The 19,736-nt window shown below is 32.0% G+C and overlaps 1 protein-coding gene across 2 annotated transcripts in view; it reads left to right on the top strand.

The window, feature by feature from the left end:
- LOC139518130 (ubiquitin-associated domain-containing protein 2-like) overlaps nt 1-19,736 on the top strand; it is a 41,796-nt gene that overhangs the window by 17,338 nt on the left and 4,722 nt on the right. For both annotated transcript variants that reach the window (XM_071309819.1, XM_071309820.1), the window contains exons 5-9: nt 2,438-2,558; nt 9,071-9,118; nt 12,588-12,845; nt 15,150-15,246; nt 18,829-18,872. In XM_071309819.1, the coding sequence (XP_071165920.1) occupies nt 2,438-2,558; nt 9,071-9,118; nt 12,588-12,845; nt 15,150-15,246; nt 18,829-18,872 (568 nt within the window). The remainder of the gene's footprint in view (nt 1-2,437; nt 2,559-9,070; nt 9,119-12,587; nt 12,846-15,149; nt 15,247-18,828; nt 18,873-19,736) is intronic.

The following is a 19,736-nucleotide window of genomic DNA, read 5'->3' on the forward strand; positions in this document are numbered from 1 at the left end:
GAAAAGTAATTGTCAATTACAGGCAATTTTGGCTATGTAATTAATTACATTCAATTACATGTAATTGAAAAATGCTCAATTACACATTACATTCAATTACATGATAAATTGTAATTAATTACAGTCAATTACAATTACATATTTCAATTACCCCATGTCTGTTAAAAGATAACTAAACATAAGTGTCAATGATTTTATAAAGATAACTAAACATAAGTGTCAACAACTAAAAAGATAACTAAACATAAGTGTCAGTGATTTTAAAAAGATAACTAAACATAGGAGGTGTTAATGACTTAGAAGATAGTTAAACATAAGTGTCAATGACTAAAAAGATAACTAAACATAGGAGGTGTGAATGACTTAGAAGATAGTTAAACATAAGTGTCAGTGACTAAAAAGATAACTAAACATAGGAGGTGTCAATGACTTAGAAGATAGTTAAACATAAGTGTCAGTGACTAAAAAGATAACTAAACATAGGAGGTGTCAATGACTTAGAAGATAGTTAAACATAAGTGTCAGTTACTAAAAAGATAGATAAACATAAGTGTCAATGACTAAAATAGATAACTAAACATAAGCGTCAATGATTTTAAAAAGATAACTAAACATAAGTGTCAATGACTTAGAAGATAGTTAAACATACGTGTCAATGACTAAAAAGATAGTTAAACATAAGTGCTAATGACTAAAAAGATAGATAAACATAAGTGTCAATGATTTTAAAAAGATAACTAAACATAAGTGTCAACAACTAAAAAGATAACTAAACATAAGTGTCAGTGATTTTAAAAATATAACTAAACATAGGTGTCAATGACTTAAAAGATAGTTAAACATAGATGTCACTGACTAAAAAGATAGTTAAACATAGATGTCAATGACTTAAAAGATAACTAAACATAAGTGTCAATGATTTTATAAAGATAACTAAACAGAAGTGTCAACAACTAAAAAGATAACTAAACATAAGTGTCAGTGATTTTAAAAAGATAACTAAACATAGGAGGTGTCAATGACTTAGAAGATAGTTAAACATAAGTGTCAATGACTAAAAAGATAACTAAACATAGGAGGTGTCAATGACTTAGAAGATAGTTAAACATAAGTGTCAGTGACTAAAAAGATAACTAAACATAGGAGGTGTCAATGACTTAGAAGATAGTTAAACATAAGTGTCAGTGACTAAAAAGATAACTAAACATAGGAGGTGTCAATGACTTAGAAGATAGTTAAACATAAGTGTCAGTTACTAAAAAGATAGATAAACATAAGTGTCAATGACTAAAATAGATAACTAAACATAAGCGTCAATGACTAAAAAGATAGTTAAACATAAGTGTCAGTGACTAAAAAGATAACTAAACATAGGAGGTGTCAATGACTTAGAAGATAGTTAAACATAAGTGTCAGTGACTAAAAAGATAGTTAAACATAAGTGTCAGTGACTAAAAAGATAACTAAACATAGGAGGTGTCAATGACTTAGAAGATAAATAAACATAAGTGTCAATGACTTAAAAGATAAATAAACATAAGTGTCAATGACTAAAAAAGATAGATAAACATAAGTGTTAATGACTTAAAAGATAAATAAACATAAGTGTCAATGACTAAAATAGATAACGAAACATAAGCGTCAATGACTAAAAAGATAAGTAAACATAAGCGTCAATGACTAAAAAGATAAGTAAACATAGGTGTCAATGACTTAGAAGATAGTTAAACATTAGGAGATACTTGAATACAGAAAATTAATTTAGCATGTATTGTAATTCAACACTCTCTGCCTGCTTGTTTATTTACTTCAAGATCATTTATGATATTTATGATACACAAAGAAGAAAATTAAGCATTCCTGACATTTTGTATGCTTTCAAATACACAGATCATTTATTACATAGAGGCAGTTATCCTGAGGTAAAATACATAAGTTATAGCATGTTTGACACCTACACTGTTATTGAAGTCAAATAATTTACTAAGTTCTTTGATTCAACAGTAAAATATTCACTTCGTTTGTGACACAGATTTGATGGAAGAGAGTGACACAGATTCGATGGGAGAGAGTGACATTTGAAATAAAGACTGACAAATTATTTTAGGTTGAAATTTAAAAAAAAAAGTAAGATTTGAATAAATGGAAGTGATTGAAAGGGCTTAAAATCGGGAGATTTTGACCTACGCCAGAAAGAAAATATATTGAGAAAAGTATAAAGTAAATTTGGGGGTAAGTAATGAATGAAAAAAAGCATATAAAAGTATACATTTAAATAAATTCTCCTACATTGAAACTTTACCACAAATCTTATAAGGAATTTGTCATTAAATTGTAAAAAAATAATAAGCTATACTTTATGGTACTTGAGTGTATCGTGTTGTCTACAGACAATATGTCATCATGGTACTATAAACTTTATCTGATTTATTTACAGGCTATGTATGCTATATCCGCTGTTTATTCCATACTATTGTGAGGTACCGCGAGTGGTATTTGGACATATCTTTGGTATACCAATGACTGGGAAGTCATTTCATTATATACTAGGACTTCAGGTTAGATTTAACTTTCTTTATAGATTTATTAGAGATTTTGATAATTGCACATAGTCTATTGAAGATAATTATAGATTATCGTTGATCATCTCAATAAGATTGATTTTCTTGCTTGAGCCTGTAACGATGAGATAATCAATGATAATCTGTTTATCACTATTTTACCTATGACGACATTATCAATTTCATGTCAATTTCGTTAGAAACACCATGTGCCTCCTTAGTTTCTAGCGACAATTTTCCATCTCAAGTAGCATGATATGAAAAGTTATCACAAAAAAATATCAAAGAAAAATGCACAAAATAGCGATAAATATTATTAGTTGAGATACAGTCGAACCTCGTGGTGTTGAACTAGATTGTGTCAAAAACTTGGATGAGTTGAAGTAATTTTTTGGTCCTTGATACAATTCCCATTTACTCAATTCATATTTACCTCTGATGAGTCAAACTTGGTTGATTTGAATACTTGGTTAAGTCGACTAAACTTTATAGTCCTGTGGATGTTAAATTAATGTAAACTGACCTGATGTCTCCAAGTTTGAAATTAAAGAAATTTCTAAAGATGCAGACTTAATCATGTTAATGATAACAATTCAAATCAGATGTATTTCAAAAGATTAAAGCTGCGTAAACATTCTTATTTGTATAACAGTTATAACACATTTATGGTGACCGGTAATTAGCACTTTTGTTGATCGTTCAAGGGGAACTTTAGTTCACTTGATATAATAAAAGTAAAACGAATTTAAATGACCAAAGCTGAGTTTAATTTAATCTTTTATTGAATAAAATTCAATAATTACAATAAATAAAATGATTATTAAATTAAAGACAATTATGATCAATTTATGATAATTGAATAAAAAGCAGACAGCCCTTGATCATCAGAATTCTTTCTGAACTTGTTTCGTTCCTCGAGTGATTTCATAAATTATTATGACTGACCTTTGTAAATACTTGTGTTATTATTTTACTTATTAATGATTTGTATACATGTCCTTGTTTGAAGGACCAAACTATATTGAGATTGAATACACACTCATAACATGTAATATAAAATAAAAAAGCACACTGTTCAAATTTCTAGTTTACACAAACATTTTATTGTATCTCATTCATTCAAATTTATGACAATACCTTTGACCTATTATGAGTCGAACCCCTGATGAGTCAAATATATTTGTTCAGTCCCTTCAACCTCAACACAAAGACGTTTGACTGTATTTATATTCATAGTCCATAAAATTGGAGGTATATATATTCATGTAAAAATAAGAAGATGTGGTATGATTGCCAATGAGTCAAATTTCTACAAGTGACCAAATAAACACTGAAATAAACAACTATAGGTGACCATACAGCCTTCAACAATGAGCAAATACCATACCTCATACACCCTGAATGGAAAATTAAAAAAAAATAAACGAGAAAACTAATAATAATAAGATATGTCTGTACTTTTCTGGTTGTCTTGCCTAAGTTTTGTATGATATTTAAGATATGTCTGTACTTTTCTGGTTGTCTTGCCTAAGTTTTGTAGGATATTTAAGATATGTCTGTACTTTTCTGGTTGTCTTGCCTAAGTTTTGTAGGATATTTAAGATATGTCTGTACTTTTCTGGTCATCTTGCCTAAGTTTTGTATGATATTTAAGATATGTCTGTACTTTTCTGGTTGTCTTGCCTAAGTTTTGTTTGATATTTAGAATATGTCTGTACTTTTCTGGTCCTCTTGCCTAAGTTTTGTGTGATATTTAAGATATGTCTGTACTTTTCTGGTCGTCTTGCCTAAGTTTTGTATGATATTTAAGATATGTCTGTACTTTTCTGGTAGTCTTGCCTAAGTTTTGTGTGATATTTAAGATATGTCTGTACTTTTCTGGTCGTCTTGCGTAAGTTTTGTATGATATTTAAGATATGTCTGTACTTTTCTGGTCGTCCTACCTAAGTTTTGTATGATATTTAAGATATGTCTGTACTTTTCTGGTCGTCCTACCTAAGTTTTGTATGATATTTAAGATATGTCTGTACTTTTCTGGTCGTCTTGCCTAAGTTTTATGTGATATTTAAGATATGTCTGTACTTTTCTGGTCGTCTTGCCTAAGTTTTGTATGATATTTAAGATATGTCTGTACTTTTCTGGTCGTCTTGCCTAAGTTTTGTATGATATTTAAGATATGTCTGTACTTTTCTGGTCGTCTTGCCTAAGTTTTGTATGATATTTAAGATATGTCTGTACTTTTCTGGTCGTCCTACCTAAGTTTTGTATGATATTTAAGATATGTCTGTACTTTTCTGGTCGTCTTGCCTAAGTTTTGTATGATATTTAAGATATGTCTGTACTTTTCTGGTCGTCTTGCCTAAGTTTTGTATGATATTTAAGATATGTCTGTACTTTTCTGGTCGTCTTGCCTAAGTTTTGTATGATATTTAAGATATGTCTGTACTTTTCTGGTCGTCTTGCCTAAGTTTTGTATGATATTTAAGATATGTCTGTACTTTTCTGGTCGTCTTGTTGACTAAGTTTTGTATGATATTTAAGATATGTCTGTACTTTTCTGGTCGTCTTGTTGACTAAGTTTTGTATGATATTTAAGATATGTCTGTACTTTTCTGGTCGTCTTGTTGACTAAGTTTTGTATGATATTTAAGATATGTCTGTACTTTTCTGGTCGTCTTGCCTAAGTTTTGTATGATATTTAAGATATGTCTGTACTTTTCTGGTCGTCCTACCTAAGTTTTGTATGATATTTAAGATATGTCTGTACTTTTCTGGTCGTCTTGCCTAAGTTTTGTGTGATATTTAAGATATGTCTGTACTTTTCTGGTCGTCTTGTTGACTAAGTTTTGTATGATATTTAAGATATGTCTGTACTTTTCTGGTCGTCTTGCCTAAGTTTTGTATGATATTTAAGATATGTCTGTACTTTTCTGGTCGTCTTGCCTAAGTTTTGTGTGATATTTAAGATATGTCTGTACTTTTCTGGTCATCTTGCCTAAGTTTTGTGTGATATTTAAGATATGTCTGTACTTTTCTGGTCGTCTTGCCTAAGTTTTGTATGATATTTAAGATATGTCTGTACTTTTCTGGTCGTCTTGCCTAAGTTTTGTATGATATTTAAGATATGTCTGTACTTTTCTGGTCGTCTTGCCTAAGTTTTGTATGATATTTAAGATATGTCTGTACTTTTCTGGTCGTCTTGCCTAAGTTTTGTGTGATATTTAAGATATGTCTGTACTTTTCTGGTCGTCCTACCTAAGTTTTGTATGATATTTAAGATATGTCTGTACTTTTTTGGTCGTCTTGCCTAAGTTTTGTGTGATATTTAAGATATGTCTGTACTTTTCTGGTCGTCTTGCCTAAGTTTTGTATGATATTTAAGATATGTCTGTACTTTTCTGGTCGTCTTGCCTAAGTTTTGTGTGATATTTAAGATATGTCTGTACTTTTCTGGTCGTCCTACCTAAGTTTTGTATGATATTTAAGATATGTCTACTTTTTTGGTCGTCTTGCCTAAGTTTTGTGTGATATTTAAGATATGTCTGTACTTTTCTGGTCGTCTTGCCTAAGTTTTGTATGATATTTAAGATATGTCTGTACTTTTCTGGTCGTCTTGCCTAAGTTTTGTATGATATTTAAGATATGTCTGTACTTTTCTGGTCGTCTTGCCTAAGTTTTGTATGATATTTAAGATATGTCTGTACTTTTCTGGTAGTCCTACCTAAGTTTTGTATGATATTTAAGATATGTCTGTACTTTTCTGGTCGTCTTGCCTAAGTTTTGTGTGATATTTAAGATATGTCTGTACTTTTCTGGTCGTCTTGCCTAAGTTTTGTATGATATTTAAGATATGTCTGTACTTTTCTGGTCGTCTTGCCTAAGTTTTGTATGATATTTAAGATATGTCTGTACTTTTCTGGTCATCCTACCTAAGTTTTGTATGATATTTAAGATATGTCTGTACTTTTCTGGTCGTCTTGCCTAAGTTTTATGTGATATTTAAGATATGTCTGTACTTTTCTGGTCGTCTTGCCTAAGTTTTGTATGATATTTAAGATATGTCTGTACTTTTCTGGTCGTCTTGCCTAAGTTTTGTATGATATTTAAGATATGTCTGTACTTTTCTGGTCGTCTTGCCTAAGTTTTGTATGATATTTAAGATATGTCTGTACTTTTCTGGTCATCCTACCTAAGTTTTGTATGATATTTAAGATATGTCTGTACTTTTCTGGTAGTCTTGCCTAAGTTTTGTATGATATTTAAGATATGTCTGTACTTTTCTGGTTGTCTTGTTGACTAAGTTTTGTATGATATTTAAGATATGTCTGTACTTTTCTGGTCGTCTTGCCTAAGTTTTGTATGATATTTAAGATATGTCTGTACTTTTCTGGTCGTCTTGCCTAAGTTTTGTATGATATTTAAGATATGTCTGTACTTTTCTGGTCGTCTTGCCTAAGTTTTGTATGATATTTAAGATATGTCTGTACTTTTCTGGTCGTCTTGCCTAAGTTTTGTATGATATTTAAGATATGTCTGTACTTTTCTGGTCGTCTTGCCTAAGTTTTGTATGATATTTAAGATATGTCTGTACTTTTCTGGTCGTCTTGCCTAAGTTTTGTATGATATTTAAGATATGTCTGTACTTTTTTGGGTCGTCTTGCCTAAGTTTTGTATGATATTTAAGATATGTCTGTACTGTTCTGGTCGTCTTGCCAAAGTTTTATGTGATATTTAAGATATGTCTGTACTTTTCTGGTAGTCCTACCTAAGTTTTGTGTGATATTTAAGATATGTCTGTTCTGTTCTGGTTGTCTTGCCTAAATTTTGTATGATATTTAAGATATGTCTGTACTGTTCTGGTCGTCTTGCCTAAGTTTTGTATGATATTTAAGATATGTCTGTACTTTTCTGGTCGTCTTGCCTAAGTTTTGTATGATATTTAAGATATGTCTGTACTTTTCTGGTCGTCTTGCCTAAGTTTTGTATGATATTTAAGATATGTCTGTACTTTTCTGGTCGTCTTGCCTAAGTTTTGTATGATATTTAAGATATGTCTGTACTTTTCTGGTCGTCTTGCCTAAGTTTTGTGTGATATTTAAGATATGTCTGTACTTTTCTGGTAGTCTTGCCTAAGTTTTGTATGATATTTAAGATATGTCTGTACTTTTCTGGTTGTCTTGTTGACTAAGTTTTGTATGATATTTAAGATATGTCTGTACTTTTCTGGTCGTCTTGCCTAAGTTTTGTATGATATTTAAGATATGTCTGTACTTTTCTGGTCATCCTACCTAAGTTTTGTATGATATTTAAGATATGTCTGTACTTTTCTGGTCGTCTTGCCTAGGTTTTGTATGATATTTAAGATATGTCTGTACTTTTCTGGTCGTCTTGCCTAAGTTTTGTATGATATTTAAGATATGTCTGTACTTTTCTGGTCGTCTTGCCTAAGTTTTGTATGATATTTAAGATATGTCTGTACTTTTCTGGTCGTCTTGCCTAAGTTTTGTGTGATATTTAAGATATGTCTGTACTTTTCTGGTCGTCTTGCCTAAGTTTTGTGTGATATTTAAGATATGTCTGTTCTTTTCTGGTCGTCTTGCCTAATTTTTGTATGATATTTAAGATATGTCTGTACTTTTCTGGTCGTCTTGCCTAAGTTTTGTATGATATTTAAGATATGTCTGTACTTTTGTGGTCGTCATGCCTAAGTTTTGTGTGATATTTAAGATATGTCTGTTCTTTTCTGGTCGTCTTGCATAAGTTTTGTGTGATATTTAAGATATGTCTGTACTTTTCTGGTCGTCTTGCCTAAGTTTTGTGTGATATTTAAGATATGTCTGTTCTTTTCTGGTCGTCTTGCCTAAGTTTTGTGTGATATTTAAGATATGTCTGTACTTTTCTGGTCGTCTTGCCTAAGTTTTGTGTGATATTTAAGATATGTCTGTTCTTTTCTGGTCGTCTTGCCTAAGTTTTGTATGATATTTAAGATATGTCTGTACTTTTCTGGTCGTCTTGCCTAAGTTTTGTATGATATTTAAGATATGTCTGTACTTTTCTGGTCGTCTTGCCTAAGTTTTGTATGATATTTAAGATATGTCTGTTCTTTTCTGGTCGTCTTGCCTAAGTTTTGTATGATATTTAAGATATGTCTGTACTTTTCTGGTCGTCTTGCCTAAGTTTTGTGTGATATTCAAGATATGTCTTTACTTTTCTGGTCGTCTTGCCTAAGTTTTGTATGATATGTCTGTACTTTTCTGGTAGTCTTGCCTAAGTTTTGTGTGATATTCAAGATATGTCTGTACTTTTCTGGTCGTCTTGCCTAAGTTTTGTATGATATTTAAGATATGTCTGTACTTTTCTGGTCGTCTTGCCTAAGTTTTGTATGATATTTAAGATATGTCTGTTCTTTTTTGGTCGTCTTGACTCTTTTTAACAGTTGTGTAGGGGAGACAATTTTCTCTCTTGCATTAAAAATTATTTTGTTTCAGTAAATTTTCTCTCTATTTTAGATTGCCAGTACTTCTAAAGAATCTATTCTTGTTGCCATTTGTGGGTTGGTATGTATTGTTATGGCATTACTATGATATTTTGTATACTGATGGGAAGAGGCATTATTCATTAATATGATATTGTGTATACTGGTGAGAAAAGGCATTATTCATTACTATGATAGTGTGTATACTGCTGGGAAAAGGCATTAATCATTAATGTGATGCTGCATATCAATCTTTGTTCCCTGACTTTCTTTGATCTAGCTGCATGTATATATGATAATCAGCATGTAGAGAGGTATACAGACAGTAAAAATATAAATAAAAGGAGTAGGGGCATTAAGGCCTAGTTTTGGCCCAAGAAAATAAAATGTCTGATAACCATTTTAAATTGGCTCATAGTGTTTAGAAATGCATCAAGTCAAGAAATATAAATGAAAAACATAAAGATTTTTATCTGATGATGTCACAATTATGTCATAATATGTACTGATTTCACAAAAACGATGAAAAAATACAGAATTTATGCAGCTTTCTATCTTTATTTCTGTTGTGGAAGCATACTGCGCAGCCAAGAAACAACAAAATAATTTAACAGGAGCTTTATTATAACTATTGGCATAATCTCACCAAATATCAAGTTGTTTCTTGGGTGCGCACATACTTTTTCAATCTAAAATATACTTTAAAATTTGATGAAAAAACAAGGAAAATCATGAAATTTAACATGATATGCAAATTAAGTCATGATTTGTTGCCATGGTCACTTTTTCGATGTCAAATTTGTTTTGTATTTCTTAGTTCCTTATACCTTAGTCAAGTTTTCAGTTATTTAAGAATATGTATGATAACTTTTAAATTTGCAGTAATGTGTGGGCCAATTAAGGGCCTAATTGTCCCTACTCCTTTGGTAATTCAGGAATTAGTTCACATAGCAAAATTTAAACCAATTTTACATCAAGCTCCTTCATTCTGCTGTGCTTGTCTGTTTTCTATTTAAGGAGGGAAATGATAACATTGAATTGAAGTTTTGTTTTTATTCATCCTTTCTTTGAACATTTTCAAAAATTTATCTATGAAATATGTGATCAGATATTTTCCTGGTACAAAATTTGTTAAATTTGGCATGCATTTAATATCTTTTTTATCAAAATCAATGACGTCATTATTAAAATTATCTGTAAAACTGGAGTTTTTAATATGCAGTATGGGCATTGCTCATTGTTGATGGTCGTACAGTGAACTATAGTTGTTAATTTCTGTGTCAATTGTACTTCAATGAAGAAGTCATTATTTAATACCATACCCGTAGCCAGGGGGGGTTCGAGGGGTTCGGACGAACCCCCCCTTGAAAACTAATAAGCACTGTTAAAGTCGATGTTCTGTTCGAATTGTGACTGTTAAAGTCGAGTTTGTGAGTCAAACGAACCCCCCTTTGGAAAATCCTGGCTACGGGCCTGAATACCCTTATAGTGTGAAGAGTAAAGGTCAATTGTACTTCAATGAAGAAGTCATTATTTAATACCCTTATAGTGTGTAGAGTAAGGGTCAATTGTACTTCAATGAAGAAGTCATTGTTTAATACCCTTATAGTGTGTAGAGTAAGGGTCAATTGTACTTTAATGAAGAAGTCATTGTTTAATACCCTTATAGTGTGAAGAGTAAGGGTCAATTGTACTTTAATGAAGAAGTCATTGTTTAATACCCTTATAGTGTGAAGAGTAAGGGTCAATTGTACTTCAATGAAGAAGTTATTGTTTAATACCCTTATAGTGTGTAGAGTAAGGGTCAATTGTACTTCAATGAAGAAGTTATTGTTTAATACCCTTATAGTGTTTAGAGTAAGGGTCAATTGTACTTTAATGAAGAAGTCATTATTTAATACCCTTATAGTGTATAGAGTAAGGGTCAATTGTACTTTAATGAAGAAGTCATTGTTTAATACCCTTATAGTGTGTAGAGTAAGGGTCAATTGTACTTTAATGAAGAAGTCATTATTTAATACCCTTATAGTGTGTAGAGTAAGGGTCAATTGTACTTCAATGAAGAAGTCATTGTTTAATACACTTATAGAGTGTAGAGTAAGGGTCAATTGTACTTAAATGAAGAAGGCATTGTTTTATACCCTTAAAGTGTGTAGAGTAAGGGTCAATTGTACCTTAATGAAGAAGTCATTGTTTAATACCCATATAGTGTTTAAAGTAAGGGTCAATTGTACTTTAATGAAGAAGTCATTGTTTAATACACTTATAGTGTGTAGAGTGAAGGTCAATTGTTCTTTAATGAAGAAGTCATTGTTTAATTCCCTTATAGTGTGTAGAGTAAGGGTCAATTGTACTTCAATGAAGAAGTCATTGTTTAATACCCTTATAGTGTGTAGAGTAAGGGTCAATTCAGGGGCGGATGCAGCCATTTTAAAAATGGGGGGTTCCTAACCCAGGACAAAGGGGGGGGGGGGGGTGTTCCAATTATATGTCCCCATTCAAATGCATTGATCGTCAAAAAAAAAGGGGGTTTCCAACCCCCCGAACCCCCCCTCTGGATCCGCGCCTGCAATTGTACTTTAATGAAGAAGTCATTCTTTGATACCCTTATAGTGTGAAGAGTAAAGGTCAATTGTACTTCAATGAAAAAGTCATTGTTTAATACCCTTAAAGTGTGTAGAGTAAGGGTCAGTTGTACTTTAATGAAAAAAGTCATTCTTTAAAACCCTTATAGTGTGTAGAGTAAGGGTCAATTGTACTTTAATGAAGAAGTTATTGTTTAATACCCTTATAGTGTGTAGAGTAAGGGTCAATTGTACTTTAATGAAAAAAGTCATTGTTTAATACCCTTATAGTGTGTAGAGTAAGGGTCAATTGTACTTCAATGAAGAAGTTATTGTTTAATACCCTTATAGTGTGTAGAGTAAGGGTCAATTGTACTTCAATGAAGAAGTTATTGTTTAATACCCTTATAGTGTTTAGAGTAAGGGTCAATTGTACTTTAATGAAGAAGTCATTATTTAATACCCTTATAGTGTGTAGAGTAAGGGTCAATTGTACTTTAATGAAGAAGTCATTGTTTAATACCCTTATAGTGTGTGTAGAAGTCATTGTTTAATACACTTATAGTGTGTAGAGTAAGGGTCAATTGTACTTTAATGAAGAAGTTATTGTTTAATACCCTTATAGTGTGTAGAGTAAGGGTCAATTGTACTTAAATGAAGAAGGCATTGTTTTATACCCTTAAAGTGTGTAGAGTAAGGGTCAATTGTACTTTAATGAAGAAGTCATTGTTTTATACCCTTAAAGTGTGTAGAGTAAGGGTCAATTGTACCTTAATGAAGAAGTCATTGTTTAATACCCATATAGTGTTTAAAGTAAGGGTCAATTGTACTTTAATGAAGAAGTCATTGTTTAATACACTTATAGTGTGTAGAGTGAAGGTCAATTGTTCTTTAATGAAGAAGTCATTGTTTAATACCCCTATAGTGTGTAGAGTAAGGGTCAGTTGTACTTTAATGAAAAAGTCATTGTTTTATACTCTTTTTCAGCTTTCAGGGTTACTGTGGAAAGCTAATTTCTTAAAAGTACAAAGTTTTAGAATACCAACATTTATTGCTAAATTTTTTGGATGCACTTTACAAAAGTTGTTTGAGAGTTCTCCACCAAAAGATCTAGAGAAACCAATTGGTGCAACCAGAGAAATACAGAGACAAGAACACATGGAGCACATGGAACAACAATTATTATGGCAGACATTTCAACAACAACCTCAACAAAATGGATGGTTTAATTTAAATAGAGACCAGGTGAGATTATCTTTTAGTAGATATTTAATTATAGCATGCTTGGCTGGTTTGTTTTAAAAGGAAGCCAGACAAGCGTGGTGACTTTGATGTGTTTGTCTTTTGGAAGATTTTTATACGACCGCAAAAATTAAAATTTTGGAAGTTTTGGTCCCAACAGTTTAGGAATTAGGGGCCAAAAAGTGCCTGAATAAGCATTTTCTAGGTTTTCTCACTTTTACTTTAGTATAAGTAAATAGAAATCAATGAAATTTAAACACAAGGTTTATGAACACAAAAGGAAGGTTGGGATTGATTTTGGGAGTTGAGTTCCCAACAGTTTAGGAGTTAGGGGCCAAAAAGGGGCCCAAATAAGCAGTTTTCTTGGTTTTCGCACCATAACTTTAGTATAAGTAAATAGAAATCTATGAAATTTAAACACAAGGTTTATGACCATAAAAGGAAGGTTGGGATTGATTTTGGGAGTTTTGGTCCCAACAGTTTAGGAATAAGGGGCCCAAAGGGTCCCAAAATTAAAATTTGTTTTATTTCATCAAAAATTGAATAATTGGGGTTCTTTGATATGCTGAATCTAACTGTGTATGTAGATTCTTAATTTTTAATCCCGTTTTCAAATTGGTCTAGATTAAAGTCCAGAGGGTCCAAAATTAAACTAAGTTTGATTTTAACAAAAAATTAATTATTGGGCTTCTTTGATATGCTGAATCTAAACATGTACTTAGATTTTTGATTATGGACCCAGTTTTCAAGTTGGTCCAAATCAGGATCCAAAATTATTATATTAAGTATTGTGCAATAGCAAGAAATTTTCAATTGCACAGTATTCAGCAATACATGTAGCAAGAAATCTTCAATTGCACAGTATTGTGCAATAGCAAGAAATTTTCAATTGCACAGTATTGCACAATAGCAAGAAATCTTCAATTGCACAGTATTGTGCAATAGCAAGAAATCTTCAATTGCACAGTATTGTGCAATAGCAAGTATTTTCAATTGCACAGTATTGCGCAATAACAAGAAATATCTAATTGCGCAATATTGTGCAATAGAAAGAAATTTTCAATTGGAGTGATCTTATATTGTCCAGAATAGTAGTTGAATCAACTGAAATCATTGTTTTATACAATATACAATGTATATTCACTTTTACTACCAACTGATAAATTAAAAGAATCTTTACCATTCAGTGATAACAAGCACTTTTTTTTACATTTTAATATTTTATGATGTATTTAAATGAGTAGTTATTGTTGCAAACTCCATTAGAAATTTGAATTGAGATCAGTTTTGGAATAAGGGAAAGGGGGATGTGAAAAAAAAATTGGGGGGGGGGGGTCAATTTTTCTCATTTCAGATTTCATAAATAAAAAGAAAATTTCTTCAAACATTTTTTTGAGAGAATTAATATTCAACAGCATAGTAAATTGCTCAAAGGCAAAAAACAAATTTCAAGTTTATTAGACCACATTCATTCTGTGTCAGAAACCTATGCTGTGTCAACTATTTAATCACAATCCAAATTTAGAGCTGAATCCAGCTTGAATGTTGTGTCCATACTTGCCCCAACTGTTCAGGGTTCAACCTCTGCGATCGTATAAAGCTGTGCCCTGCGGAGCATCTGGTTAATTATTACAAGCTGGTCTAATTTAATTTTATGTCCATCTGGCTGAATTTTTATTTCCATTCTCTTACTTGAGTTTGCCTCAACCAAATGTTATGAAATAATTATAGATTATGGTTGATCGTCTCAACGAGATTGCTTTTCTCACTTGAGCCTGTACGGCGAAAACGAGAAAAGTATAGAGTTGAGATGACCAACGATAACTAGATGGCTTTTCTCACTTGAGCCTGTAAGATGAAAACGAGAAAAGTAATCGAGTTGAGATGACCAATGATAATCTGTTCATCCCTATTTTACTTATGATGAGAATGTCAATTTCATTAGCAACGCCACATGCCTCCTTAGTTTCTAGCGATAATTTTCCGTCTCAAGCGAGTAGCATGATATGAAAAGTTATCACAAAAAAATATCAAAGGAAAAATGCATGAAATAGCGATAATGCTTATTACCACAAAACTCAGATCAAGTACACATTTGGGTAGTGTTACATTCACAGTTCATGAGTTATGTCCTTTTATAACTTTATATGCAAGTGGGGGCATCATTTGTGTCGCATGGACACATCCTTCATTCATTATAGATATATTTGGAAAATTGTTATTAAATCGGCAATTGGTTTTAATGATACTCTGCTATAAATTTGTTTTTTTCTTGTTAAACTTGCATGTTATACATTTTGTTTCCAGAATAATGGTCCAGGAATGTTTGGTAATGGTTTAAATAATGATGTATTTGATAATGAACCAGATGAAGGTCAGGAACTGTTTGGAGTAAGGCATAGAAGTAAGTCAATTTGTTATTTGTTTATATGCGACCGCAAACATTTTTTTGGATTTGTATAATAATTGTTGGAATGTGTTGTTGTCGTCATTGTTGACATATTTGGTTACCGGACAATATCTTTAACAAAATGTATTAGTGAATAGATCTGTATGAAAATATACAAGAAGGTTCAATACCTCGAAAGGAAAGTAAGGATTGATTTTGGGGGTTATGGTCCCAACAGTTAAGGAATTAGGGGCAAAAAAGGAGCCTGAATAAGCGATTTTCTAGTTTCTATTAAAATTTAATGCTGATTTAGGAATATTAATTTTTGAAAAAAAAAGAAAAGGGGGTGTAAAATATGAATAGAGTGGGGGGCAATTTTTTCTCATTTCAGATTTCAAAAATTAATAAGAAAATTTCTTCAAATATCATTTTTTGGCCAAAAAATGGTGAGTAAATTATTTTTTTTGGGGTGGGGGGGGGTGGTCAATTGGAGACAGCATAGTGTATTGCACAAAAGCAAAAAAAAATAATATAAATTCAAATCATATAATCAATTATAAGTTCTTTGTCTACAGTTATTCTGTGTCAGAAATTATGTGTTGAATATCCTATTCAGACCATATCAAGTGCAAATATTGTGTCCATTTTTGCTCTAACTGTCATGACTGTTCAGGGTTGAACCTCTGTGGTTGTATCCAACTGTGCTCTGTGAAGCATTTTATTTGTTATGTAGTGTTTACTTATTCAGGGTTATATCTGTTCTATATACCAGCTGTGATAAGTGATTTGTATAACTATAAATTCATTTCTGTTTTTGTTTTTCATAAAAATGTTTCCTTTCTCCTTTTAAATTGTATACTTAACAACTAAATTATTTTCATTTACCTGTGTAAATATAATTCCTTGTTTTAAAAATTCCAATAGGAAACATACTCTAAATAAACTCATCATAAGTTGAGAGCCGTGGTGTAGTGGTTAGTGCATCGGACTTATAACACAAAGGTTCCTGGTTCGATTCCTGTTCCGAGATGAAAATTTCAGGGACTTAATTTTCGGCTCTCCCTTGACACCATTTGCGAGTATGGTCTTTAGGAAAGGATGATAGTCCTTCAGAAGGGGACGATAAATTGCTGACCTGTGTTAAGAGAGAGCCATATGAAGTTTAAATTAAACTCATCATAGATACCAGGATTAAATTTTGTATTTATGCCAGATGTGTGTTTTGTCTACAAAAGACTCATCAGTGACGCTGGAATCCAAAAAAGTTTAAAAGGCAAATTAAAGTATGAAGTTGAAGAGCATTGAGAATCAAAATTCCTAAAAGTTTAGCCAAATACAGCTAAGGTAATCTATTCCTAAGGTAGAAAAGCCTTAGTATTTCAAAAATTCAAAAATTTTGTAAACAGTTAATTCATAAATATAGCCATATCACTGATAATTCATGTCAGCACAGTAGTGCTGACTACTGGGCTGGTGATACCCTCTTGGAATTAAAACTCCACCAGCAGTGACATCAAACCCAGTTGTTGTAGATAAACTCATCATAGATAACAGGATTAAATTATGTATTTACGCCAGACGCGTGTTTCATCTACAAAAAACACATCAGTGAAGCTCGATTAAACCAATTTCCAAGACGTTCAGTCGTTGGCCTTCTTCAGTTTCTTCATTTTTCTTCTCAACTACATGGTAGACATTTTTACTTTTACAATCATTCAGATGTTATAGATATAATTCCTTGGAAACTTTATGATATCACAATACTTTATTTTATAATATTATTGTAAATGGTTTTAAACTAGTAATTTTTGCAGCCCTTTATTTCTTACTGTTAGGTGTGAGCCAAGGCTCTGTGTTGAAGACCATACTTTGACCTATAATGGTCTACTTTTATAAATTGGCACTCATTCCACATGTTCTTATATCTGTTTCTAGTTTCCAGACAATAACTTGTGTTTCAGTGCAGAATCTCTCTAAAATTGTACTTCAAGGTTTTCAAAATTTGTCAAGTTTCAGAAAGAAATTTTTAAATGCACAGTATTGCGAAATAGATTTTAAAATATTTGACCAGATTTGTGACAGAAACCTATATTATGTCAAAATTTGATCACAATACAATTTCAGAAAGTATCAAGCTTGATAAATTTTCAACAAAAGCCTTTTTAGCTCACCTGGCCCATAGGGCCAAGTGAGCTTTTCCCATCACTTGGCGTCCGGCGTCCGGCGGCTTCCGTCGTCTTTAACTTTTACAAAAATCTTCTCCTCTGAAACTACTTGGCCAAATTTAATAAAACTTGGCCACAATCATCATTAGGGTATCTAGTTTAAAAATTGTGTCCGGTGACCAGCCAAACCAACCAAGATGGCCGCCATGGCTAAAAATAAAACATAGGGGTAAAATGCAGTTTTTGGCTTATAACTCAAAAACAAAAGCATTTAGAGCAAATCTGACAGGGATAAAATTGTTTATCAGGTCAAGATCTATCTGCCCTGAAATTTTCAGATGAATCGGACAACCTGTTGTTGGGTTGCTGCCCCTAAATTGGTAATTTTAAGGAAATTTTACTGTTTTTGTTATTATCTTTAATATTATTATAGATAGAGATAAACTGTAAACAGCAATAATGTTCAGCAGAGTAAGATTTACAAATAAGTCAACATGACCGAAATGGTCAGTTGACCCCTTTAGGAGTTATTGCCCTTTATAGTCAATTTTTTACCATTTTTCGTAAATTTTAGTATTCTTTTACAAAATTCTTCTCCTCTGAAACTACTAGGCCATTTTAATCAAACTTGGCCACAATCATCATTGGGGTATCTAGTTTAAAATTTGTGTCCGGTGACCAGCCAAACCAACCAAGATGGCCGCCATGGCTAAAAATAGAACATAGGGGTAAAATGCAGTTTTTGGCTAATAACTCAAAAACCAAAGCATTTACAGCAAATCTGACATAGGTAAAATTGTTAATCAGGTCAAGATCTATCTGCCCTAAAATTTTAAGATGAATCGGACAAACCGTTGTTGGGTTGCTGCCCCTAAATTGGTAATTTTAAGGAAATTTTACTGTTTTTGGTTAATATCTAGAATATTATAATAGATAGAGATAAACTGTAAACAGCAATTATGTTCAGCAGAGTAAGATTTACAAATAAGTCAACATGACCAAAATTGTCAGTTTACTCCTTAAGGAGTTATTGCCCTTTATAGTCATTTTTTAACAATTTTCAAAAATGTTTGCAAATTTGTAGAATATATTTTCCACTGTAATTACTGGGCCAAGTTCATTATAGATAGAGATAATTGTAGCAAGAAGAATGTCCAGAAAAGTAAGATCTACAAACACATCATGATCACCAAAACACAATTTTGTCATGAATTTATCTGTGTCCATTGTTTAATATGCACATAGACCAAGGTGAGCGACACAGGCTCTTAAGAGCCTCTAGTTTTCTAACTAGTCACTGTATTAGCTATGATCCATTGTAATATTGGTAAAGAAATCCTAAAAAGAAAGTGGATATTTAGGGCCTTATTGAACCTACTCCTTTGAGACTTGTGACATGAAAGGCATACATATGTATTGTTTATTTTTACAGGACACAACCAGGATGATAATCCAGTAGAAGTTTCAGAAGATCAGGTATGTACCAGTACAAAGGCCAAGAAACGCTCATATTTTACAGCGATGACAATTCTAAAAGGTCAATTTACTCAGATTGGACATAATTATCAATGCCCTTTTATCGTATTTAAAACATAAAGATAAACTTAAACAGACAAGAATAAGCAATGATATAATGAAGGTTTTTCATGGTCTGTTTATTATGTATGTCATACTTTATTGATAATTTTAACATTTGTTAGTTGGAATGCCTTGCAACAGAATCTAAGGCCGTGTTCACACCAAACGCCGTGTAGAGTAAACATGTTTACAAGTAGTTTAGTGTAGTGTACACTGGTTTCACATTACATTTGTTCACATCTATAAACCTTGTTTAGCTACCTGTACATAAGATTTGTTCCCACTTGTAAACTATATGTCATTTAAATGTTCATTACGTAGAACTGAATTCAAAATTTTTGGGAAATTTTTCTAGCGGTAAGGGAACAACCATTTGACTTCAAAAGGGGAGTGGGGGATGGGAATCGAAATATTCCGATCCCCAAATTGATAAAAAAAAAAATGGTCATCCAGATGATAAAAAAAATATTCTGAATCAAGAGTTTCCCCATAAATTATATGCGCATCTGGTGCAAGAAAATTGGTACCGTTAATTTTATTATAGTGTTAAATATTGAAGAAAAAGTATTTGATCACCAGCATCGGAAAAAAAAGGAATAAAAACGTACGCGCGAAAAAAAATCTGACTCAGATAAAAAAAAATAACCCTCCCCCTTTTTTAGCTCACCTGGCCCAAAGGGCCAAGTGAGCTTTTCCCATCACTTGGCGTCCTGCGTCCGTCGTCCGTAGTCTGTCGTCCGTCGTCGTCCGGCGTCGTTAACT

The sequence above is a fragment of the Mytilus edulis genome, chromosome 3 (genome assembly GCF_963676685.1).
Source record: "Mytilus edulis chromosome 3, xbMytEdul2.2, whole genome shotgun sequence".
Classification (NCBI taxonomy): domain Eukaryota; kingdom Metazoa; phylum Mollusca; class Bivalvia; order Mytilida; family Mytilidae; genus Mytilus; species Mytilus edulis.